General features: G+C 40.1%; 1 protein-coding gene across 3 annotated transcripts in view; it reads right to left on the bottom strand.

The window, feature by feature from the left end:
- Positions 1-20,837, bottom strand: part of DOK6 (docking protein 6) — a 363,863-nt gene that overhangs the window by 108,895 nt on the left and 234,131 nt on the right. For all 3 annotated transcript variants that reach the window (XM_014572701.3, XM_006121422.4, XM_089776322.1), the window contains exon 5: positions 9,635-9,824. In XM_014572701.3, coding sequence (XP_014428187.1) covers positions 9,635-9,824 — 190 coding nt within the window. The remainder of the gene's footprint in view (positions 1-9,634; positions 9,825-20,837) is intronic.

Here is a 20,837-nt window from a genome sequence, read left to right as displayed (position 1 = left end):
AACTCATGAAGAACTTTTCTGAATGCACCCTCTCCACCCAACCCCTGCTTTTAGAGACCTCTATCCTGTCCCCGCTCCATCTCCTCTTTTCTAAGCTGAACAGTCCCAGTCTCTGTAGCCTCTCTTCATCTGGGACCTGTTCCCAACCCCTGATCATGTTAGTTGCCCTCCCCTCTCCCAGCCTTTCTCTTCCCCTCTCCCACCTCCTTTTCCCAGTCTCCCCCAGTTTTGTTCAATAAAGACAGAGTCAATGTTGGAAGAAACGTTATCTTTATTTTGTACATCAATAAGAAGGGGGGCTAGGGAAGGGTAAGTGGAAGGAGGTGAGGGAGGAATGGGGTACGAGCCCCCGATGGGGAGGACTGGGCTGGCTCTGCGGGCTTCTGGGGGTGGAAGCTCTCCTGCAGCCCCCCGATTGCCCCCTCTCCCCAGATGGCAGCCTGCGGCAAGTGCAGCCGGGCTCATGGCCGAGTGGTGTGATGTGCCCAGTGTGGGCAGTCCGGGCAATCCAAGCCAGGACTGCTTTGCAAGCGGGGCACCCCTTAGAACTGTCTGTCCGGGGTGGGGGTCGGGACCCTTTAAGCGCAGCCCTCGGCTAGCCTGAGACAGCATCTCCGCGCTCGAAGTCCTTCTCTGATGCTCTGCCGGCACTGCTTCCGGCCATCCTTAAGCCCTGTTCAGGGTCCACTCAATGTGGACTTGCTAGTTCGAATTAGCAAAACGCTAATTCGAACTAGTTTTTAGTTCTAGACGCGTTAGTTCGAATTAGCTTAGTTCGAATTAACTAATTCGAACTAAGTTAGTTCGAATTAACGTTGTAGTGTAGACGTACCCAGAGACAAGTTTTTAAGTCTCAGAACACAGAGGTTACCATAAAAGGAAGTTAGGGGCTCCTGGGACAGTGGTTAGAATCTAAGACAGCCAGAGATGTAGCCCTGTCATTGTTTTAAAATTCTTTTACTCTTATGCTAATCTTTGCTCCTGTGGTAAAACAAACATTTGTAGTTTAAGAAGGCTATTTGGGGTCATTGTATTCCATTGGTCAGTTCCAACGGGAAGAACTCTGTTTACTATAACAATTTTACAATAACCCAAAAGTATGAACTATTAGAAAAGTTAATTTTGTTTTGGTTTTCATAGAATCATAGAATACTAGAACTGGAAGGGACCTTGAGAAGTCATCAAATCCAATTCCCTGCCCTAGCAGCAGGATCAAGCACCATCTAGGTCATCCCTGACAAGTGCTTATCTAACTTGCTCTTAACTATGATAGAGATTTCACAACCTCCCTAGGCAATTTATTCCAGTTTTTAGCCACCTGGACTTTTAGGACAATTTTTCCTAATGTCCAACCTTAATCTCTCTTACTACAATTTAAGCCCATAGCTTCTTGTCCTATCATCAGACGTTAAAGAGAATAATTTTTCTTCCTCTTAAATACCCTGTTTGGAACAAACATTTCTGGAATAATTTATTTTAAAAATATGTCTTTTCTTTAAGTGACAAAAGAACATTACACCGAATTGTCCCTTGGCAAGTTGGATGTGGACGGTGCATGCTGCAAGTCATTTAACAAAGGGAAAATATCAGACACAATCTGGAACAATGATGATGCTTCAGTAGATTTACAGAATAAATTTTGTTTTACAAAATCAAAGCATCTATTCAGTTGTGGATAAAAAAAGATGGGAATAAATATTCAGTAGAAAATCTGTTTCTTTAGTACTCTTCCTCCTTACATGTAACAGCATATAGTGTTCAGCACACACTGTACCCCACATACAATGAAAAAAGGAGAGGCCTACAAATCACTAACATCTGGCATTTGTTAGGATGGTAGCCAACTGTGATTATGGAGACCTCTGTGACTACTAATTTATGCAAACATTTCTATTTCTGCTATTATCTTACTCTTGCCCATCTGTCCGCATTTTCTAAAACCTAAATTGTGAGTTCCTTGGAGCAGGGACTGCCTTTGTATTATTTGTTTAAATAATCCTAGATTCTGTTTTGGCCCTTTACATGTTACTGTAGAAACATTCATGGATAGTCAAGGTCTCCAAAAATCTGAGGGACACCAAAACTTGGGTGTGCTCCTGTTTTTACCTGTGGGGGGGAAGGGGGAGGGGAAGATATGGAACAGCTGGATCCCTCAAAGTTCCATACATTAATTAACACACTTCCCTACAACATACAGGAATAAAACATTAACATTAATCTTCCACCAAAATTGTCATATCGGGTCAGACTGTGTCTAACAATAGTAGGTGCTTAGGTGCTTCAAGGGAATGTGAAAAAGCCCCTTAGTAGAAAGTTGGCTATGTGTTGGTTTACTGCACAGTAAACCTGGCCTATTTGGATTTTATGAACATAAAACATAATCCAGAACTAGGGACTCCTGGTTGCCCAGCTCAGGATCCTCATTACTGCAGGCACCCCTGTCATACAATCCTTCATACAAATGTATCAGGCTCTAAGATAAGCAAGGTAGATTTCTTGGTCCCACAATTACTATTGGGTGACTGTTACAGAACCTCTCTCATCTGATAGTTTGAAACTTTATAAATTCCAGCCTGCGTGTATTCCTGGAAAGTTTATAACCATTCAGCCTATTGCATCCAATCACAAGTCAGTTATTAATAAGCAGTTAGTGTTTTTATATATTATTTTTGCACAAAGGGTTAAAGTCTGTTAATTAAGCATAATTAAGTCAAACACACGAACAGGATGTAGCTTATTTCAGGTTAGATTAGTTGGCAGAAACACCAACCACACAAGTCTTGCAGCTGGATTATGAGAAACAACATTGTCAGCCACTGAAATAAATTATAGACAGATTACATAATCAGAACATATCCATTGGCTGGATGTACACTGAGGCTGGGCACTCTTACCAAAGACTAAGAGATAATTAAACGTTTCTGAGGTTTTAAATGCTGCATCTCTTTTTAATTGCTATTTTTGTTCCTACTATCATTGTAGAATTTTATAATTGTGTTTACTGACAAAGACTAAAAGAAATACAACAAGTCTTATTACCACTTTCCTCCCCAAACTTTCATTTTTAAGCTCTTAAAAACATTGTCAAAACTTGAAAACATTGTTGTAAGAAAATAGGAGAAGAGACCTGAGCTGATTTTCAACTATTGTTAAGAAAGTCCCAATTAATGGTTTTAGATCATGGGCCAAAATGATTCTCCCTCGACCTATTGGGGAAAAAAATGCCCTACCACCACATAGAAAAAGAAATTGTGCTATTTTCCCCATCTTACTGTGACATATCATTGAAATCCCCAAACTTGCCTATAGGAGAATGAAATACAAATAAAAGATAGCTGTCAAACACTGAACTTTGCTTCACATAACTTTGGCATCTGTATATTTTCTAGTAAGAAAATTAATACATTAGTCTTGGGTCAGGTAAAAGGAGAGAAATTGCAAAGAAATGTAGTTCAGCACTTATTTTGAACTCAGACTCTTCACGGTTCAGTAACCCTCGAACTTAAAGCTTTCTCAGCTGTGGAAATGGATTCCAGGCCTGAAGAGTGTTTGGAAAAAAACACACTTAATTGCAGTTTTAATTTAGACAAGGCAGAAGTGAAAGAACAGTTTTGTGTGGCCACTGCAGAGAGACTAAATACTTTCTATCTTCATGGCTGAGAATGTGAAGGAGAGTCCCCAACCTGAGCCATTCTTTTTTAGGTGACAAATCTGAGGAATCGTACCTGAACAGACGTGTCATTAGAAGTGGTTTTGGAACAAACTGATAAATAAAATAGCAATAAGTCACTAGGAGCAGATGGTATTCATCCAATAGTTTTGAAGGAACTTAAATATGAAACGGCAGAACTACTAACTATGTTACCATTTCAAAATCAGATTCTGCACCAGATGATTGGAGGATAATGAATGTGGTACTATTTAAAAAAAAAAAAAAAAAAAAAGAGGCAGAGGAAGTCCTGGCAATTACAGACCAAAAAGCCAAACTTCAGTGTCAACCAAATTAGTTTAACTGTAGCAAAGAACAAAATTATCAGGCACATATATGAACATGATTTGTTGGTGAAGAGTGAACATGGTTTATTACAGGGAAATCAAGTCTCACTAACCTACTAGAATACTTTGTGGGGCTCAACAAGCATGTGGATGAGGGTGCACCAGTATATACAGTGTACGATACTTAGATTTTCAGAAAGCTTTTGACAGGTCCATTTTATCCCTCACTGTCATGGGGTAATAGGGAAGATCCTGTCATGGATTAGTAACTAGTTAAAAGATAAGAAACAAAGGGTAGAAATAAAGGGTTAACTTTCAGAATAGAGAGTTAAATAGCAGTGTTCCCCAGGGGTCTGTACTGGGACTAGCATAGTTCAACATATCATAACCAATCTGGAAAAAGGGGTAAAAAATAGGGTGCAAAAGTTTGCAAATGAATTACTCAAGATAGTTAAGTCTAAAGCAAACTGAGGAAAGTTGCAAAGAAATCTCACAAAACTGGATGTCTGGGTAACACAATGGCAGATGAGATTCAGTGTTGACATATGCAATGTAATGTACACTGGAAAACATAATCCCAATTATACATATAAAATGGATCTAGATCAGCAGTTACAACTCAAGAAATATGTGGATGTAGATATCCACAGTTAATTTTGCAGATACGGTTATAGATGCAGATACAAACTATGGGCTCATCTACATTGGCCCCTTTTCCGGAAGGGGCATGTTAATTTCAGAGATCGTAATAGGGAAATCCACGGGGGATTTAAATATCCCCCGCGGCATTTAAATAAAAATGTCCGCTGCTTTTTTCCGGCTTTTAGAAAAGCAGGAAAAGAGCGTCTACACTGGCCCCGATCCTCCGGAAAAAGCGCCCTTTTCCGGAGGATCTTATTCCTACTTTGAAGTACTACTTTGAAGTAGGAATAAGATCCTCCGGAAAAGGGCGCTTTTTCCGGAGGATCGGGGCCAGTGTAGACGCTCTTTTCCAGCTTTTCTAAAAGCCGGAAAAAAGCGGCGGACATTTTTATTTAAATGCCGTGGGAGATATTTAAATCCCCCGTGGATTTCCCTATTACGATCTCTGTAATTAACATGCCCCTTCCAGAAAAGGGGCCAGTGTAGACGTAGCCTTTGTGTCTAGACCCCTGCAAATTTGCAGATATCCATTTTATATCTATGGGTATATACATCAACTAACATGGATGTAGATATCTGCAGCTCATTTTTTATGATGATGGATACAAATATGGATATAAATTTTATTTCTGCCAGGGCTCTATATATTAGCTCACACTCAATATGCCAATAATTCACAGAAAAGCAATTTAAAGAACTTGATGTAAAAAGTCTTCTCTCTCTTTGTGTATAGACTACTGAACACTTTAAATTTAGATTCCCAATAATTAAACAACTGAACAATTTAAATTTGGATTCCCAAATATTTATTTCATTTAGATACAAGAATATTATATGTGTATTTAAAAAGCTAATGTTTGAAGTCCTGATTTCACTACCTTTGCTTCCAGGAGTCATATTTTACTTCATTCCAATGGGATTACTTATGAAGCTAAGTATCACTTTAAGAATGGCTGGTTGAAAACAAATCCACTAATGTTAATAACAACAGTTAACCATGTACACATCATCTACAAAGTTACTAACCCACTATACAAATACTTTAATTTTGTACTTCCCATAAAGCAACTATCTTTATTTAATGTGTTTTTTGAAGCCTCAGAAGAAAACACTACTATAGTGAACATCTTTTTACATCACAGCTCAAATCTTTACTTCAAATAAGAGACCATACATCAGTATTTTTCTGCATTAGGAGATGAACAGATCAAAGGACCAAGCAATAATCATGTTCAGAGAGATGCTGGATGGAAAACCATAAAATAAATCCAAGGCAAATTTTTAAAAGTGCATCGATGTTACCTTTGATAGTCTTAAGATATTAAAAGTACTGCTTCTTCTGTAGTCATATATTTTACCTTCATATTTTCCTTGCCAGCGCAAATCCAGATGCAAATATTTCCAAAACAGATTTTAGATATATAGACAGACAGACTTGTAGGTAACTCCCAAAGGAAAAAAATCCCTCATATCAAAGAAAAGGAAGCAAAACAGATAAAGGTAGCTTTAACTCTCAATACCAGAAAAAAGGAAAGGAATCTATTTTTCAATAAGATGAAAGTGCTATGAATTATAAGGAAGGGTGAAAATATTTATACAGTCTAAGTTATCAGGTTTGTAGCCAAATCATGCACTGAAAAGTAGAGTTACAATAGGAAGTCCAAGGGATTATGGAACTATTGCTTTTTTACCTGGATGCATATATTCTTTGTAAGGATATAATTATTGACTAGCTGAGAACAGAGTAAGGGCTAGCCAATCAATAATTCTGTTTCATGAAAAAAGTGTTGAAATTTAAAATTACTTTTGTTCTGATGTAGAACAAAAGCAAGACCTTTTGAATGTTCAAAAATGAGACAAGCAGGCCAATCCCAGGTAGCCCCATATTCCAATATTTAGGGTATCCCCAGAGATAGGGAAGATGCAGGTTATACTCCCTGCTTCAAATTAACCAGAGCAGGGATTAGAAACTGGGTTTACATACACCACATGTGAGTGCCCTAAACACCAGAAATTAGGTATTCTGGCCTAGGTCTCACCCTCTCTCAAATTACATCCTGGACGGAAGTAAGCAAGTTAAAGTTTTCATTAAAAACATTATGTTTTAGCAAAACATTTCTGTTTCAACAAAACATTTTTTAAAAGAAATATGTTTCATCCAAAAAAATGACCATTTCTAGTTACTGGTTTTGTCTCTTATTTAAAGGTCTAATTTAATTCTAATTGAGGCCAATAAGGAGTTTTTCCAGTGCCTTTAATTAGAGCAATATCAGAGTTTAAGAGTTTCAATTAACTGAGAAAGTAAGTCTGCTGAAAATGCTCTCGTACTAAAAGCATCAAATAACTACAGATGTTTACTCTGTGTTTTTGGACTTTTCTCATCCTTTCAGCCTTTGTTAATCTTACAGTATAACAACTTTAACATCTGCCATTAGTTAAATGGTTTCTGTACCCAATCTCACCCAAGAATGCACTTCCTATTCTGTCCATTAGCTTGGGAATAGAACAATTTCTCTGTAAATCTATATTTGAATTTCACACTAATTGGTCAATTGGAAATATAACTGAACCATAGGTCAGCCAGTGTAGATTTTCCATTGATTTTCTTGGGATGATCCTATTAAGTTTCCTAATGGTGAAGATGTGAAGGAAAAAAAGTAGCAACCCCTTCCTACTCTCTCCCTCCCCCCACAACAGCTACAGAAATCAATCCTAATGCACATAGCTACAAGGGTACTTCTATCATAAAAAATTGTAAAAAAAAAACCTTGGGGTTTGTCTATGTAGTATAGCAAAGTGTATTAGAGGGGTTTGATCTGTAAAGCGCTTTAACATGCTGCACTCTAACAGCCTGGTATAGACCCTGGTAGTGTTCTCTAAAAGGTTTATAATCTATGTTAATGTCCTATTGGAAACAGGACTACTTTACTGTACACGGGATACCTTTTAGAGCATGCCAGCAGGGCAGTTAGAGCACAACACATTAGAGTGCTGAATAAATCATACTCTTCTAATGCGCTTTGCTGTCCTGTGTAGACAAACCCTATATGTTTTAGTGTCTACAATGTACTTGAACTGTATTTATCTATTTGCAGCCAGATAATGCATCTTAGTTAATACTCTTAGTTACTATTATTCAATGGGTATGGAAGAGACATATTTAAGGGGACTTTATCAAAACTAAGAGACAATGAGACAATGTTATTATATCAAAGAGTATATGACAGAAAAATACAGTCCTGCAACTAACTGCACAGTGCAGGGCCCTGCCTGCCCAGGTTTGGGTTTTGGGACCTATAGTGGGGTGGCTGCCTCATAATGGCCAGAACAGATTAAAGCAGGCTGAAGGGAGCTTGCACAGAGCCCTGGCCAACCAGAAAGGGGCTTAGAGGGAGCCAATGAGAGCACGGCTTGCTGGAACAGCCCTGGTTATAAGGAGCTGCTTATCAGAGCAAAGGACAGTTGGACCCTAAACAGGGAGGTTTCAGCAGCACTGGTTCCCAGGAGGAAGCATCTCAGAGGGGAACAGTGCTGGGCAGGCTCAGGAGAGAGCTTCAGCCTTTTGCTTTTAAGGTTCTGGCCTTGATACAAGGGCCAGGAGGGTATGAGGATCATGGGAAAGTGACCCAGGGAACAGAAGGCAATTAAGAGAGAGGCGGTCAGGACAAGGATGACACAATAGGGTCCCTGGACCAGGACCCAGAGTAGTGGGTGGGCCTGTCCGCCCCAGCGCAGCATATAACCAACATTGGTGTGTAGCCTTGATAGACTGTGGCTTGTCCCTAAGGTGAGGGGTTAGACTTTGGGGCTGCAGTGAGCCACAATGGCAAGTGTACTGCTGATACCCCCAGAAGGTGGGGGTGAGAGACCAGTGTGGTGGGCACTGCCAAAGGATAACATCCCAAAGAGGACTTTGTGATCCTAGGAGCGATGCAGGTCCAGAGGAGAGCCCGCAGAGACACTGGTCAGAAGGGCCACCCTGCTGAGGACTGAGCTAATTCCCAGAGCGACCAGCAGGAGGCACCGCAATGGTGAGTTTTGACCCCATTGCAGAGCCCAAATTAGAAAAAAAAAGCAATGAATTACAAGACAAAGTAACGAGCAGGCAAATAAGGTTAAATGGATATGGAATGAGTAGCTACAGTGTGCAAGAGTAGGAGCCAAGAAAATAAAGAAAGAAAAGCAGGCAGAATTCAAGGGTTAAGAGGGACAGCAATGGTCCAGGAGATAGAAGCCAGGACAATTACATGCATAACTTTAAATGTGGGCCAGAAATTGAAATAATAATGAGGATTTAGAACTTAATATGGTAAAGAGGAGGTCCTTGTCATGCAGTTTGAACTACTGTCCCATTGGAGGTGCCTGAATACACTAGGAGGGCATCATTCTGTTCTGAGCAAACTCTGAAAAGCATGACAACTATTGTCCAGTGTTTTCATACTGAAGGAAGAAGAAACCTTGATATTCACCAAATTTTATTTTTTCTGCATCATGCATACACATATCCTGGTAGATTTCATGAGCATACCCACACCTCTGATGCACATATCTGATGACAAAGTCTCCCTTATTTGAAGTATGGCCCCATCAATGGTACAAATGGAAAGAAACTGAATACAACTATAAGGGCAGCATTGATATTTTTTCGGTGCTTTTAAATGCTAAGCATGATGCAATCCTTTTGAATATGAAGCATTTTGAAAAGTTATGTACAAAAAAAGAAGATAGTATGGGCATTACATATACTCTTTCTTGTTCAATGAATTAAAAACTGAATAGCCTAACGTAGAGAACCTGCCTCTCAGGAATCATGGTTTCTCTCCACAAGTCAGTGGATCCTCCCTCCAATTGTAAGATGTTATCTTCACAATCAGGGCATTTGTAAGTAAGTGTTAATAACTGTCAGAGTTTTCATAGTAACAATATATCCCTCAGTAATTGAACAACAAAGTGATTTGCATTTTCTTCTCACTTGCCACACTTCCTTAGCTCTTACCTTCCAGACTCAAATGTGAACCATGTTGAGTCACGCCCATATCTCCTCAAAGAACTCAGAGGCCACATGACCAGCTTGACCTTGGCATTATGAATATCCCAGAGATAGATGTTCTCATGAGTGATCTGCATTGTACATTCCCCATAGATATCTAAATTTGGTGTAGGCATAAGATATACGTTGAATCGCTCTAGGAAAGAAAAAAAACAAGAGGGAAATCTGGTGAAAATGAGAGTTAATCTGAAAAATTAATATAATATCAATTTGCCTGGCTACAGATTTTGAAATTATTTTAGAAATCATGAGCCAGATTCTTCGCTGATATAAATAAAGTCAAAGACACCATAGCAATTTACGTAAGAAATAAGAATGGACATACTGGGTCAGACCAAAGGTCCATCTAGCCCAGCATCCTGTCTGCTGACAGTGGCCAATACCAGATGCCCTGGAAGGAGGGAACACAACAGGTAATTCTCACGTGATCCTCTCCTGTCACCCATTTCCACACAAACAGACACCATTCCTTATTCACTTGTTCCACACTAGTCATGATTTTATTGCCCTCTCATAGCCCCTTTTACACCACATCAATGAAGGATCTAGCTCCAGACATATTATATACAATACATTTAGCAATACTACTCACTGAGATCTTATCAGCATTAAAGATGACTTTCTAAGACATATTGAATTACTTTAACCTTGTCGGTGGTCATTACCCTCACTAATGATCTTGCAATTTCGGAGGGCATCTCTAGCTAACTTCTGAATAGACAGAGAATTACACTGACCTAACAACTTTTAAAGATCCTTTATGATACAAGGGATCAAATTTTCAATACACAGAAAAACATGCATACTGGCAAAAATAGTTGTGCAACTGTTACATGTACAAAAACTGTTTTTGTGTATGAAGACCCACCACTGTTTGGACATATCTGTTAACTATCCATAATAGTCTGAATAGGAGGGACAGTTTTTTATTTTTTACTCAGATGTGCATTAGCCAAATAAAGGGCTGAACTGTACATTTTTGACCACCCATCTGTTGCATAAACACTTTAAAATGTAGTTCTATAGAATACATTGGGAAGTCACTTCCCATGTTGTTACTAGATGTACTATTATTCCATAATATAGACCTGTCAATACACTAAGGCTGCATCTACACTGGCATGATTTCGTGCAAATACTTTTAACGGAAAAGTTTTTCAGTTAAAAGTATTTGCGCAAGAGAGCGTTTATACTGGCATGTGCCTTTGCGCAAAAGATTTGCTTCTGTGCAAAAGCATCTGTGCCAGTGTAGATGCTCTCTTGCGCAAGAAAGCTCCGATGGCCATTTTAGCCATCGTGCTTTCTTGCGCAAGAAATTAACATTGCTGTTTACACTGGCCCTCTTGTGCAAGAATACTTGCGGAAGAGGGCTTACCCCTGTGCAGAAGCTTCAGAATATTTGCACAAGAACCACTGATTTTGTACACTACAAAGTCAGTGTTCTTGCGCAAATACTCATGGCCAGTGTAGACAGGCGGCAAGATTTTGCACAAAAGTGGCTGCTTTTGTGCAAAATCTTGCCAATGTAGATACAGCCTAAGCAGAAGGTCAGATATAAGACAACATTTTTTTAAAGAGCCTCAACAATGAAATGGAGTGAGTAGTCAAGCTTTGAAAAAGTATTAGGGTATGTCTACACTACCCTCCTAGTTCGAACTAGGAGGGTAATGTAGGCATACCGCACTTGCAAATGAAGCCCGGGATTTGAATTTCCCAGGCTTCATTTGCATAAGCGGGGAGCCGCCATTTTTAAAACCCCGCTGGTTCGAACCCCGTGCAGCGCGGCTACACGGGTCTCGAACTAGGTAGTTCGAACTAGGCTTCCTATTCCGAACTACCGGTACACTAGGTCGCGCTGCACGGGGTTTGAACCAGCGGGGTTTTAAAAATGGCGGCTCCCCGCTTATGCAAATGAAGCCCGGGAAATTCAAATCCCGGGCTTCATTTGCAAGTGCGGTATGCCTACATTACCCCGCTAGTTCAAACTAGCGGGGTAGTGTAGACATACCCTTAGATATTAGGTATCATTTACTCACACGGATGGAAACAGCCCGTGACACTAGCCAGGGGATTTTAAATTATAGTTTATTCCCAAGTATATTATACACACCCCAGAAAAATGGTCAAATTTGGGGATGCAAATATTTGGAAATTTAGGGTTATATTTTAATATTGGGGATGAATTAAGACACTGTGGCATGACTTGGGACAGAATACCAGCCTCAGTTTGTGGATTTGTCACTGAATTTCCTTGCATATGTGGGACTAGATCAGGGTGGAAACCTTTGGCCAACGGGCTGCATGCGCTTCATGCTGCTGGCATGCTACAAGATGGTTTGTTTACTGAGTATATGAAGACAGAGCCCTGTAGCTCCCAGTTAGCATGGTTCAACATTCCCAGCCAAAGGGAGCTATGAGACGCAGTGGCCTGGCTTGCAGTTTCCCCCCCCCCCCCCGGACTAGATCATATACTTGCACTTTTGTGTTACTGCTTTTAAAGGTGATTAAAAAAAACCACAAATCTATGAATACAACAACAATTCAAGACAGGGCATCAGGAATGCACACTATAAATGAGCTGTTGCTAACATTCTCACTTGTGTGTAAGAGCCAATTAGGAAAAGTGCCTTCAAAAATAAAGGAACCAGGGTTTGATGTAGAACATTTTTTTAAAGCCCAATATTGGGCAGACTTTCATTGGGAGAGTTCTCATTAACATGTGAAAGGAATTAAAACTAATTAAAAATGGTAGAGAGAGTAACTAAATAAAAGAGTCAAAAGAGATCTAAGTTAAGTGTGTAAGCCAACGGACCAGATTGTATTTTCAACGTTTGTTACATACACTTTTCATAGATCAGTGGAGGGAGAATTTGTAAATGAGCATTCGAGTTAATACAAAATAAGCTAACAGTGGAGGGGCAGAAATAAACAAAAGTTTGGGTAAGGAATTAATGTGCACAGGGAACAATCACATGTAAAGTAAGATTTGCAGCCCGGCATGGCTATAAGTAATCTTGTCGTCACTGATGTTGTTCTGTCTCAGTCCATTTAATTTTGATCCATTAGTACCTCCCCAGCTGATTCACTCAATCTCCTGGCCATCCAACCTTTTATCTTAAATTCCATTTCTCATGAATCACACTAATGGGTGTTAGCCCTGTAAAAGGTATTTTATGACTCAAGTCCCATGTGCATAACCCCCAACATGTAGTGAAAGTCCTTTAACAAATACAAATAGCTTAGCAGATGCAGTTAAAAATCACTGTAAGAATTTTCCACGCTGATCAAAAATTTCTTCAGTAGAGGTCTAATCCAATGCCACAGAAGTAAATGAAAAGTTTTCCACTGACTTCAGCTGGCATTGCATAAAGCTTTTAGACAGCAACTACTGAGTGAAGAATCTGCAGTACACCTTAATGGATGAAGTTTCCCGAGTGATGGTTAACAAGCAGCCAGGGAGCAACACGTGGAGCCAGGAGTTAGCAGTCCTGTGCGGTACTGGAAAAAGCCAGGCTAGGGCAGCCTCTGCCCGTGGCGGAGGAGTGACTCAAGCCTGCATGCCGCCATTTAATCAGTTAGCCATTAAAAGTTAACTTTTAACTGGTTAACTAATTAAACAGGATTTTACATCCCGACATCGTGGTAGCTTACTTATCTTTGTGTTAGAATTGTACGTAATCACATTGGTCAGTGATTACCTAGTACAGTGATAGGCACTATGAAAAACTAAGATAGGTAAAAGTGAGATAGCCTGTCTGTCAATCATTTCTGCTCACAAAAACTTCTAGTCAGTCTCATAAATTTGCTGTTATAATTTAGTTATACACTAGACTTCAATTTTGTACTTTTATGCTATTACCATTCCTTGCGAGGATTGCCACTGCTGAATTCCTAGCGTACTAGATATTCTGCTGAATTCTGAGCATAGAAGACATTCTGGAATTTACAAGAATGGTATGGGACTTCTCTCACCAGTGTGACCTTGCACTCACAATGTGAGAGCGGTCACATGGCACAGAGGATGCCATTTTGAGGAATCTACTGCTCCCTCTCTCACAATGTGACTTGCATGTGGTGTGTGGAAAGTCATGCCAGCAGGACGGAGTAGCACAATCTTCAAAATGGCATCTCTCCTCCACAATACCAGACAAAACCACTTTCAGTTTTGTCTCTGTAGTGGACAGGGACAAACCGCAGATAAAGAAGACTGTCCATCTTAAAAATGGAAGAATGGTCTGCATATTCTTGGCCCTGCCATTTTCCCCCTCTTTGAACTGGACCAGAATGAAAGGTCCAGATAATCTGTGTAAAGGCAGATTTTTATAAGTTCACCCCTGTCTTAGACTCACTGTGTGCAACCACACAAAGAGCCCCTTTGGAATTGGGCTACTTGCTGAATAGGGAGATGTACATTTTCTGAAACTGTCTCTTTCTGGTGCAGCAGAAATTCTCTTGCTTCCAATGGCACCAGCACCAATAGAGAAAGGTTTATTGCTTTGTGAAGGTTTTAACTTTTAGAAATAATTCCATGTACTACATTATTATTTAAGGAAAGGTCTAAGGACATGAAAAATAGAAGCCAGCTGGTTTCATTTCCAGTGTAGAATATACAAAAACATCTTTGAATTCACAGAGATAAGCTCGGCATGATTTAAAAGCTACCAAAACATTCACAGAAAGAAGCCTAACTTCTTGGGATTGTTTGAGGATATTATTGCATAAGGGCATTCAGGAGGCATGATATACTCAAATTGTCAGGAGACATTTGTCTACTCTGCATTCAAGGTCAGTGTCTAAGGTGAGGTGTCATGGATTGAGAGGAAAAGTGTCTGATTAAACTGAACATCAGCTGCAAGGCAACCAAGTGGAACCATAGGAACTTATTCAGGCGGGCAATAACAGAAGTGATTCATACATACACTGAAGGAGCAAATGTTGTTTTGTTTTTACAGATTTTCAGTATTGTTTTGTAACTAAGAGTATAATTTTGAAAACTAAAATATATGAAAGAGTATAGACATCGGGGGCAGGAAAAATAATGCAAAGAATTAAAAATTAGGGTAAAATCTGTGAGGAAAAGATTGCACAATCTCTCTGTGAAGTCAAAGGTAAAAAATGGATTTCAGAGGCAAATAGCTTATTGTTGCACCTCCCAGTAAGCAAACACAGTGGGTACCATTGCATCCCATTCACTTGCCTTCTTATTGACATACGTTTTTATAGCATAGATTTTAGAGTAGCTTTGAGTCTCTCAACTAATCCTTTTGTTTCTGGATGTGATGGAGCAGATTTCAGTTATTTTATCCATATACATCTTCCATAGCTCACCAAACAGCTAGGACATTGTAGCCAGACAGTAACCCCCCTTGTAACATCAATTTTTGCTTGCCTGGAGCATACAGGGCACACAGAGCAGAAGGCCCAGGCTGTGTGACCGTGAATGGCTGTAAACAGAGATACACCAATTGCTGACCAAGAGGCTGCCAAGGAGTGTCCTTGACTTAACCCATATTGATATGAACACACAGCCGTCCGTGGGGGGAGGAATCTCTCTCCCAGTAAAAGAAAAGTCTAGTACTCACAATTTAGTTATCTCTCTTGCAAGTGTAAATTAACTTGAAACTTGCTTGTAAGAACTGGCGCCACAAACGGACCAGTACAATTTGGCATCTTAGATAAGAAAGAGGATACGGGACGCCCACCTCGTATTCATCTTTCCTAGGAATTGAGAGACCGGCCCTGGCCTGACATGCTGGAGTCGAAAGGCACAGAAAGGAGTAAAAATTGTACCTGGATGTGGTCCTTTGTTTAAGTATATATATATACATAGTGTTATAGCTCTTTAAAGATTAAGCTGTCACTTGGTACCATTATTTCTATTTTCTATCTTTACCTTTTTCCTGTAATCATTTTTAAGACCTATATATATATATATATTTGCTAGCATTTAAGAAATAGAGCAATAGCCATTGTAAACATATGATTTATAAGCTTCTTTAATAAACCTATAACTGTTTAAGCTTTAACCTGACTCCTTCAGTTGCTGTAATAGAACCAAGCACAATTTAAAAGAACTTCAGCTGGTCATAAAGGGACAGACATAGGGAGAGCTTGGGCATTTGGATCTGTGTCACTCCCAGGTGACAAGATCCGTTGGGGCACCTTTTCAGCCTTTCCTAGGCTGCCCGCTGTGAAGGAACCCCTGTGTTCTAGCAGCTAAAATCTAAGGTGTAATAAGCTCTTCCTATATAACAGGGCGTCTGTTGGCCTGCTGGCCACCCTCTGTGACGGGACCCCGGTCCTACCAGTAAAGACATGGACGTTAAACCTTTTCTCGGAAACACACACACACACACACACACTGCCCTGACCGTCAGCTGACAGACATGAAACCCGACCCATGATCTTATAACTTCTCTTTTAACTAGCCCACTCTTCTGACTACAGAAAACTGTGCCTTAGCACTTATTTCAGCTTCCCCATTGAAGAGCAAATGCTTCTGGATTCCTGGTGGCAAAATCCACCACTGCTAATGCAAGTCTTTTTTCCTTTGGTTGACTATGATATCCATGACAACCATGAAAAATGTTTCTTTGATTATGATAAAGAATGCAAAGGAGACTTGTGGAGGCCTACAAGGTTTTCTTTTTTTTCTTTGTTTGCTTTTGCTGTCTCAAATCTTGAAGTATTTCTTTACCTCTTTTTGAATGTTGGGGAAATAGAATTTTTTTTCTTTAAACCTTTTGCATTTCCTTTGTTCTTAAGTGACCAACAGAAGAGAAATAGTGGAGTAGTGGAATTACAATGCTTTGTGAACACAATCAATTTGTGAGCCAACCCAGGAATTTTTTTCCTAACTGGGGGTCCTAAAATTTGTCTCTCTTCTGTAAAGAGCTCCCTCCAAGTGTCTTTCTATGATGAATTGCTAAGGAGGGCATCTCATAATTTCTAGGACAGTCTGTAGCAAACTCCATTTGGCTTTTGCTTTCATTGAAAGCTGTCTTAGGCAACAGGAGAGGTGACGCCTCTATCCCCTAACTTGGAAACACATCATAACTTTCCGTTGAACAGGATATAGAGGATTACTCTCCCGTTTGAGCTGCCTTTTCTTTCTCAGAGCTTACTGGTGGACATTTAGGGAACACAGTCCCTCTTGGTGATGGGTCATAATAGTAACAACTTTGAGGGTAGGGGGTGATATTACATTTTCCACCAATTCATCAGCCAGTAAATTCTTAGGAACCCACACATTCAAATTATCTCAAACCTTTACACTCATTATTCAGTGCATACTAAAGCCAGCGTGGTTCTAAATTGTCCTAAGGAAATGAGTTTTACATTCACCTCTGGGAGCATATCTACCTCCTTCACATCTCTTTTGACTAGAAAAATCTGGATAGCAATGTCTCTCCACCTCTGGAACAGTTTATAATTTACCTTGTTCTCTAACAAATTCTTTGTCTATCTCTAAGAGGTCAGATCTGACAACATGAACTAGAACCCTCTGTGCACCACTGAAGTCTCCAACTCAAGGGTAGTTGCATTAACTCGGATTGATTGTGCACTTTATTTGGACTCTCCATACCTGGGGCACTGTTTCTTCATGTGTGCTCCTTGAACACACAACACACTTTCTTGGGCTCAGTTGAAATGGGTCAACTAATTAGGGTTACCAGGAACAGCCTGATACTGGGTGATGTGTGCTTCATACTCCCCTACCCCTTGTTTCTTTTCCCAGGAACACACTAGAGACCCTCCATTTAGGGTTTTTCCTTTCCCTTGGGTATCCCTGATATACAATGGTCTCATTTCAATATCTGCTAGGGACTTTCCCCAAATCACTGCCCTCACCTTAATAGATCAGAGAACTGCTCCTCTGCAAATGAATCTATCAAATCTTGCCACAAATCACTACCCCTTTACTTTTTATCCATTTTGTCAAATCTCCCATTTATGGATTATCTCCTGAAACTTATTTTATCAAGTGTTTTGAGGCTTCTAAACTTTTGCAATATGCCTCTGAAACTGCTATACAACATAAACTATTTACATCCATATGGGAATTAAGACAATCATTACTTAGTCATCAGGGATTTGGCGTATTCTGTGTATCCTTTCAAAGATGCTCAAATATTCTTTGATGCACTCCATCTCCCTATAACTCAAACATAAATCTGTCAGAGATGGGTGATCTGTGGGGAGGTGTACCTGTGGAGCACAAGGTTAGATTTCATTGGATTTAGTTGGAGTTGGACAAAGCAGGAGTTGGACAAAGTGCTCCTGAGGGCTCTGCCAACCCTAAACTTCTAAGTTTTCTGCTGTTTTTTGGTGACTAATACTTCCCTTTCCTGAGTTCTGCCCTTTCCTTTGTGCTCTTTGGCTCCATTTGCTATTTCCAGCTTTTTATTCACTATCTTGGCTAGTCATAAGTGTAAAACAATGGTATGTGTGCCTCACTGGTTTCCTAACTGCACCCTCATTGGCCTTAGGCACTTTTGATGAATTAATCGGTTCTCCCTGATGCTTGTCATAGTCCATGAGTAAAGATTTCATTCCCTCTTCCCCTTCCCTTAGTTTCTAAGCAACCGCCTGGGCAAAGTTTTTTTCCATCTGCAGTTTGATATGCTTAGCATATGTCTCTGGCTTACTTATCCTGTCCTCTCCTTTGTTCTATTTCCTGTACCCAAAATAAGCAAACAGAAAATCACAAACTGTATCCTTTCTTATTTCACTTTTGAATCTGTTTAGAATATTTGTGCCTGGAGTACGATCCTTTGCTAACTAGTCAACCAGGTGTAGATCACAACAACTATGCCATTGTGATGATGCCAAGTGGTACACAGGAATATGAAGCACCTTGCTGTCACCAGCCCCTAGTATGTAGAAGCTTTGTTTCTGCCTGCCAGGAGTCAGCTCTGAACTTCACACGCCATAGGCAGCACATGCATTCCTCTCTAGGTCTAACAGGCCCCACTGTCTCTTTAAAGATTAGCAATAGATACTCTCAAACCCTGAAGCTCTGTAAGTGTACATCACCTTTTCTACTGGCTATTCACAGTATCCACAGACTGCCTGCTTCCAAAGAAAATGTACACCATCTTATCCATTCCACATCAGGCAACTGCTCCACTTAATATACATCATTGAGATATATTTATAACGACATCAACTGTACATTAATTTTACAAAACTCAGAGGTTCCAGTAATGACAAGTATAAGTACTGGGGGAAAATGGTAACACACAAAATACAATCATAATGAATTTTAGAGCCTAGATTTAATTAACTCGATGCTCTTGTGTCTTGCAGAGCAATGCTCATCCAGCATTTTACATGCAGGCTTTGCTGTGATCCTCCTTTCATGTATGCTGCTCAACTTGCCTTCCAGGTGAAGGAGAATGTATGCTCCCATGTACCTCCTTCTCTCCATACCCATCAATCTTTTATCTTTATACATAAACAAGCCACTCCCTGATGTTAGGAAATTCACAGAATGAAACTTCCTTGAGATTTCACAATTTCTTCTTGTATCAGGCCTCAGCATGCAAATAGAGATCCATTGTGAAGCACACAATATACAACACACATGGCCAGACAGAGAGATAAGCATCTCTTACTTTCTGCCTAAAAGTAACATTTCTGAAGTGTCACCTCCTAGTGACCTGTGTTATATTCAAGATCTTAGGGACATAATTTCCCCCATGCACACAACTCCATAAACATTATTTTCCTATATTTCACAGCAATTATGATGACCAATGGACTACTGGCTCTCCATAGAGGCCTCACATACTATCCTTTGGTGAACTACTGTGCATGCATCTGACCCATGAGAGTCTTGTAAAACCCTATGAATTTCATGTGCCCTCTACCAGTTGACACCAAGAGATCCTTGAGTTACAGTGTCTTAGTCATTGGGCTATAAAACATGGTTTCTGGAGAGTGGAGTGTCCTGACCCGAAAAGGATTTGCAAATCTATTGAAGGGGTTCATGAGAGTGGCGGATATAGTGGGATACCTAGCTCTGAAGGCTGGACCACCACCAGCAGCAGCAGCACAGAAGTAAGGATGACATCACAGAGAGGGGGGAGGTTGTTCCTTTTTTTAGGGTGACTGTCACAGCATGAAAAGTTTTCAAAGGCTGTCACAGCAGAAAAAAATTGAGAACTCCTGGGATATTGTACTGGGGAGGCTCCCTTTGTCTCATCTGTTGAAGCTGTTCTATTGTGGATATATAATAAAAAATTCATTGGAGCAGGCAACTAGGTTTCCCACTTTCCAGATGAATGGTCTAAGTATCAGGCTATAGAGTCCAGTGATTCTGGTCCAATAATTCTTTTGTTTGTATCTATAGTGGAACAGTTTCAACAATGGCCAAAGAGAACAAGATAATGGAATCATGAAAGTGACTCTGTAAGCTGGTAGTTATACCAGTCCCCTGAACTGTGGGAGATTCAGGACCCAGTCTCTCTGATCTAAAGAATTTTCAAATTATATATCCACTGAGGAACAGCTTCAACTGGAGAGATTGAGGCAACACCTTATCAGAATATCCTATTATCCAATGGTTAGGATGCTTACCTGAGAAGTGGCAGAGGAAGGATTTGAACCATGCCCAGTTTAGCGCCCTAACCCCTGGACTCAAAGTTGAGGGAACTCCATGTGACCTCTTAGAATCTTGAAAAATGGCACAGGTGCCTAACACCAAGAAAATTTGACAGTCCCAAGCAGAAAGTGGCATCTCCCTGAAGCTCAGATTTAAATGCCTATTGTTGAAAGTGGGGTTTGTCTTAACACACCTCTTTCAGCTGGCACCTCCCATTGCTTAGCTTAAGTAAGGAGTCAATTAGCATACTGACTTTTGTGATTCCCACTCGAGGAGCCTTTCTTTCCCTACTCCTTGTATAGGGAGGCTAGGCTGGGCACCCAACACAATCGTTTGTGAAGCCCAGTGATTTTTTGTCACCTAAAAGTAAGGCCTGGTAATAATAGATATCCCTTAAGTTTCTTTGTGAATCTAGGTCTTAGTCTTCATCTTGAAAGCATTGGTCATCAAATTATAGCAATGGTCTACTAACCATACTTGGATCATTTTAGGTGATCAACAGAACTCTTTTACTCACAGATTCTGTCATCTTCAAGGAGTAAC

Source organism: Pelodiscus sinensis, chromosome 2 (genome assembly GCF_052426305.1).
Source record: "Pelodiscus sinensis isolate ZL-2025 chromosome 2, ASM5242630v1, whole genome shotgun sequence".
Lineage (NCBI taxonomy): Eukaryota > Metazoa > Chordata > Testudines > Trionychidae > Pelodiscus > Pelodiscus sinensis.
The sequence above is the reverse complement of the archived record's forward strand: the minus strand, read 5'-3'. Positions and strand labels throughout refer to the sequence as shown.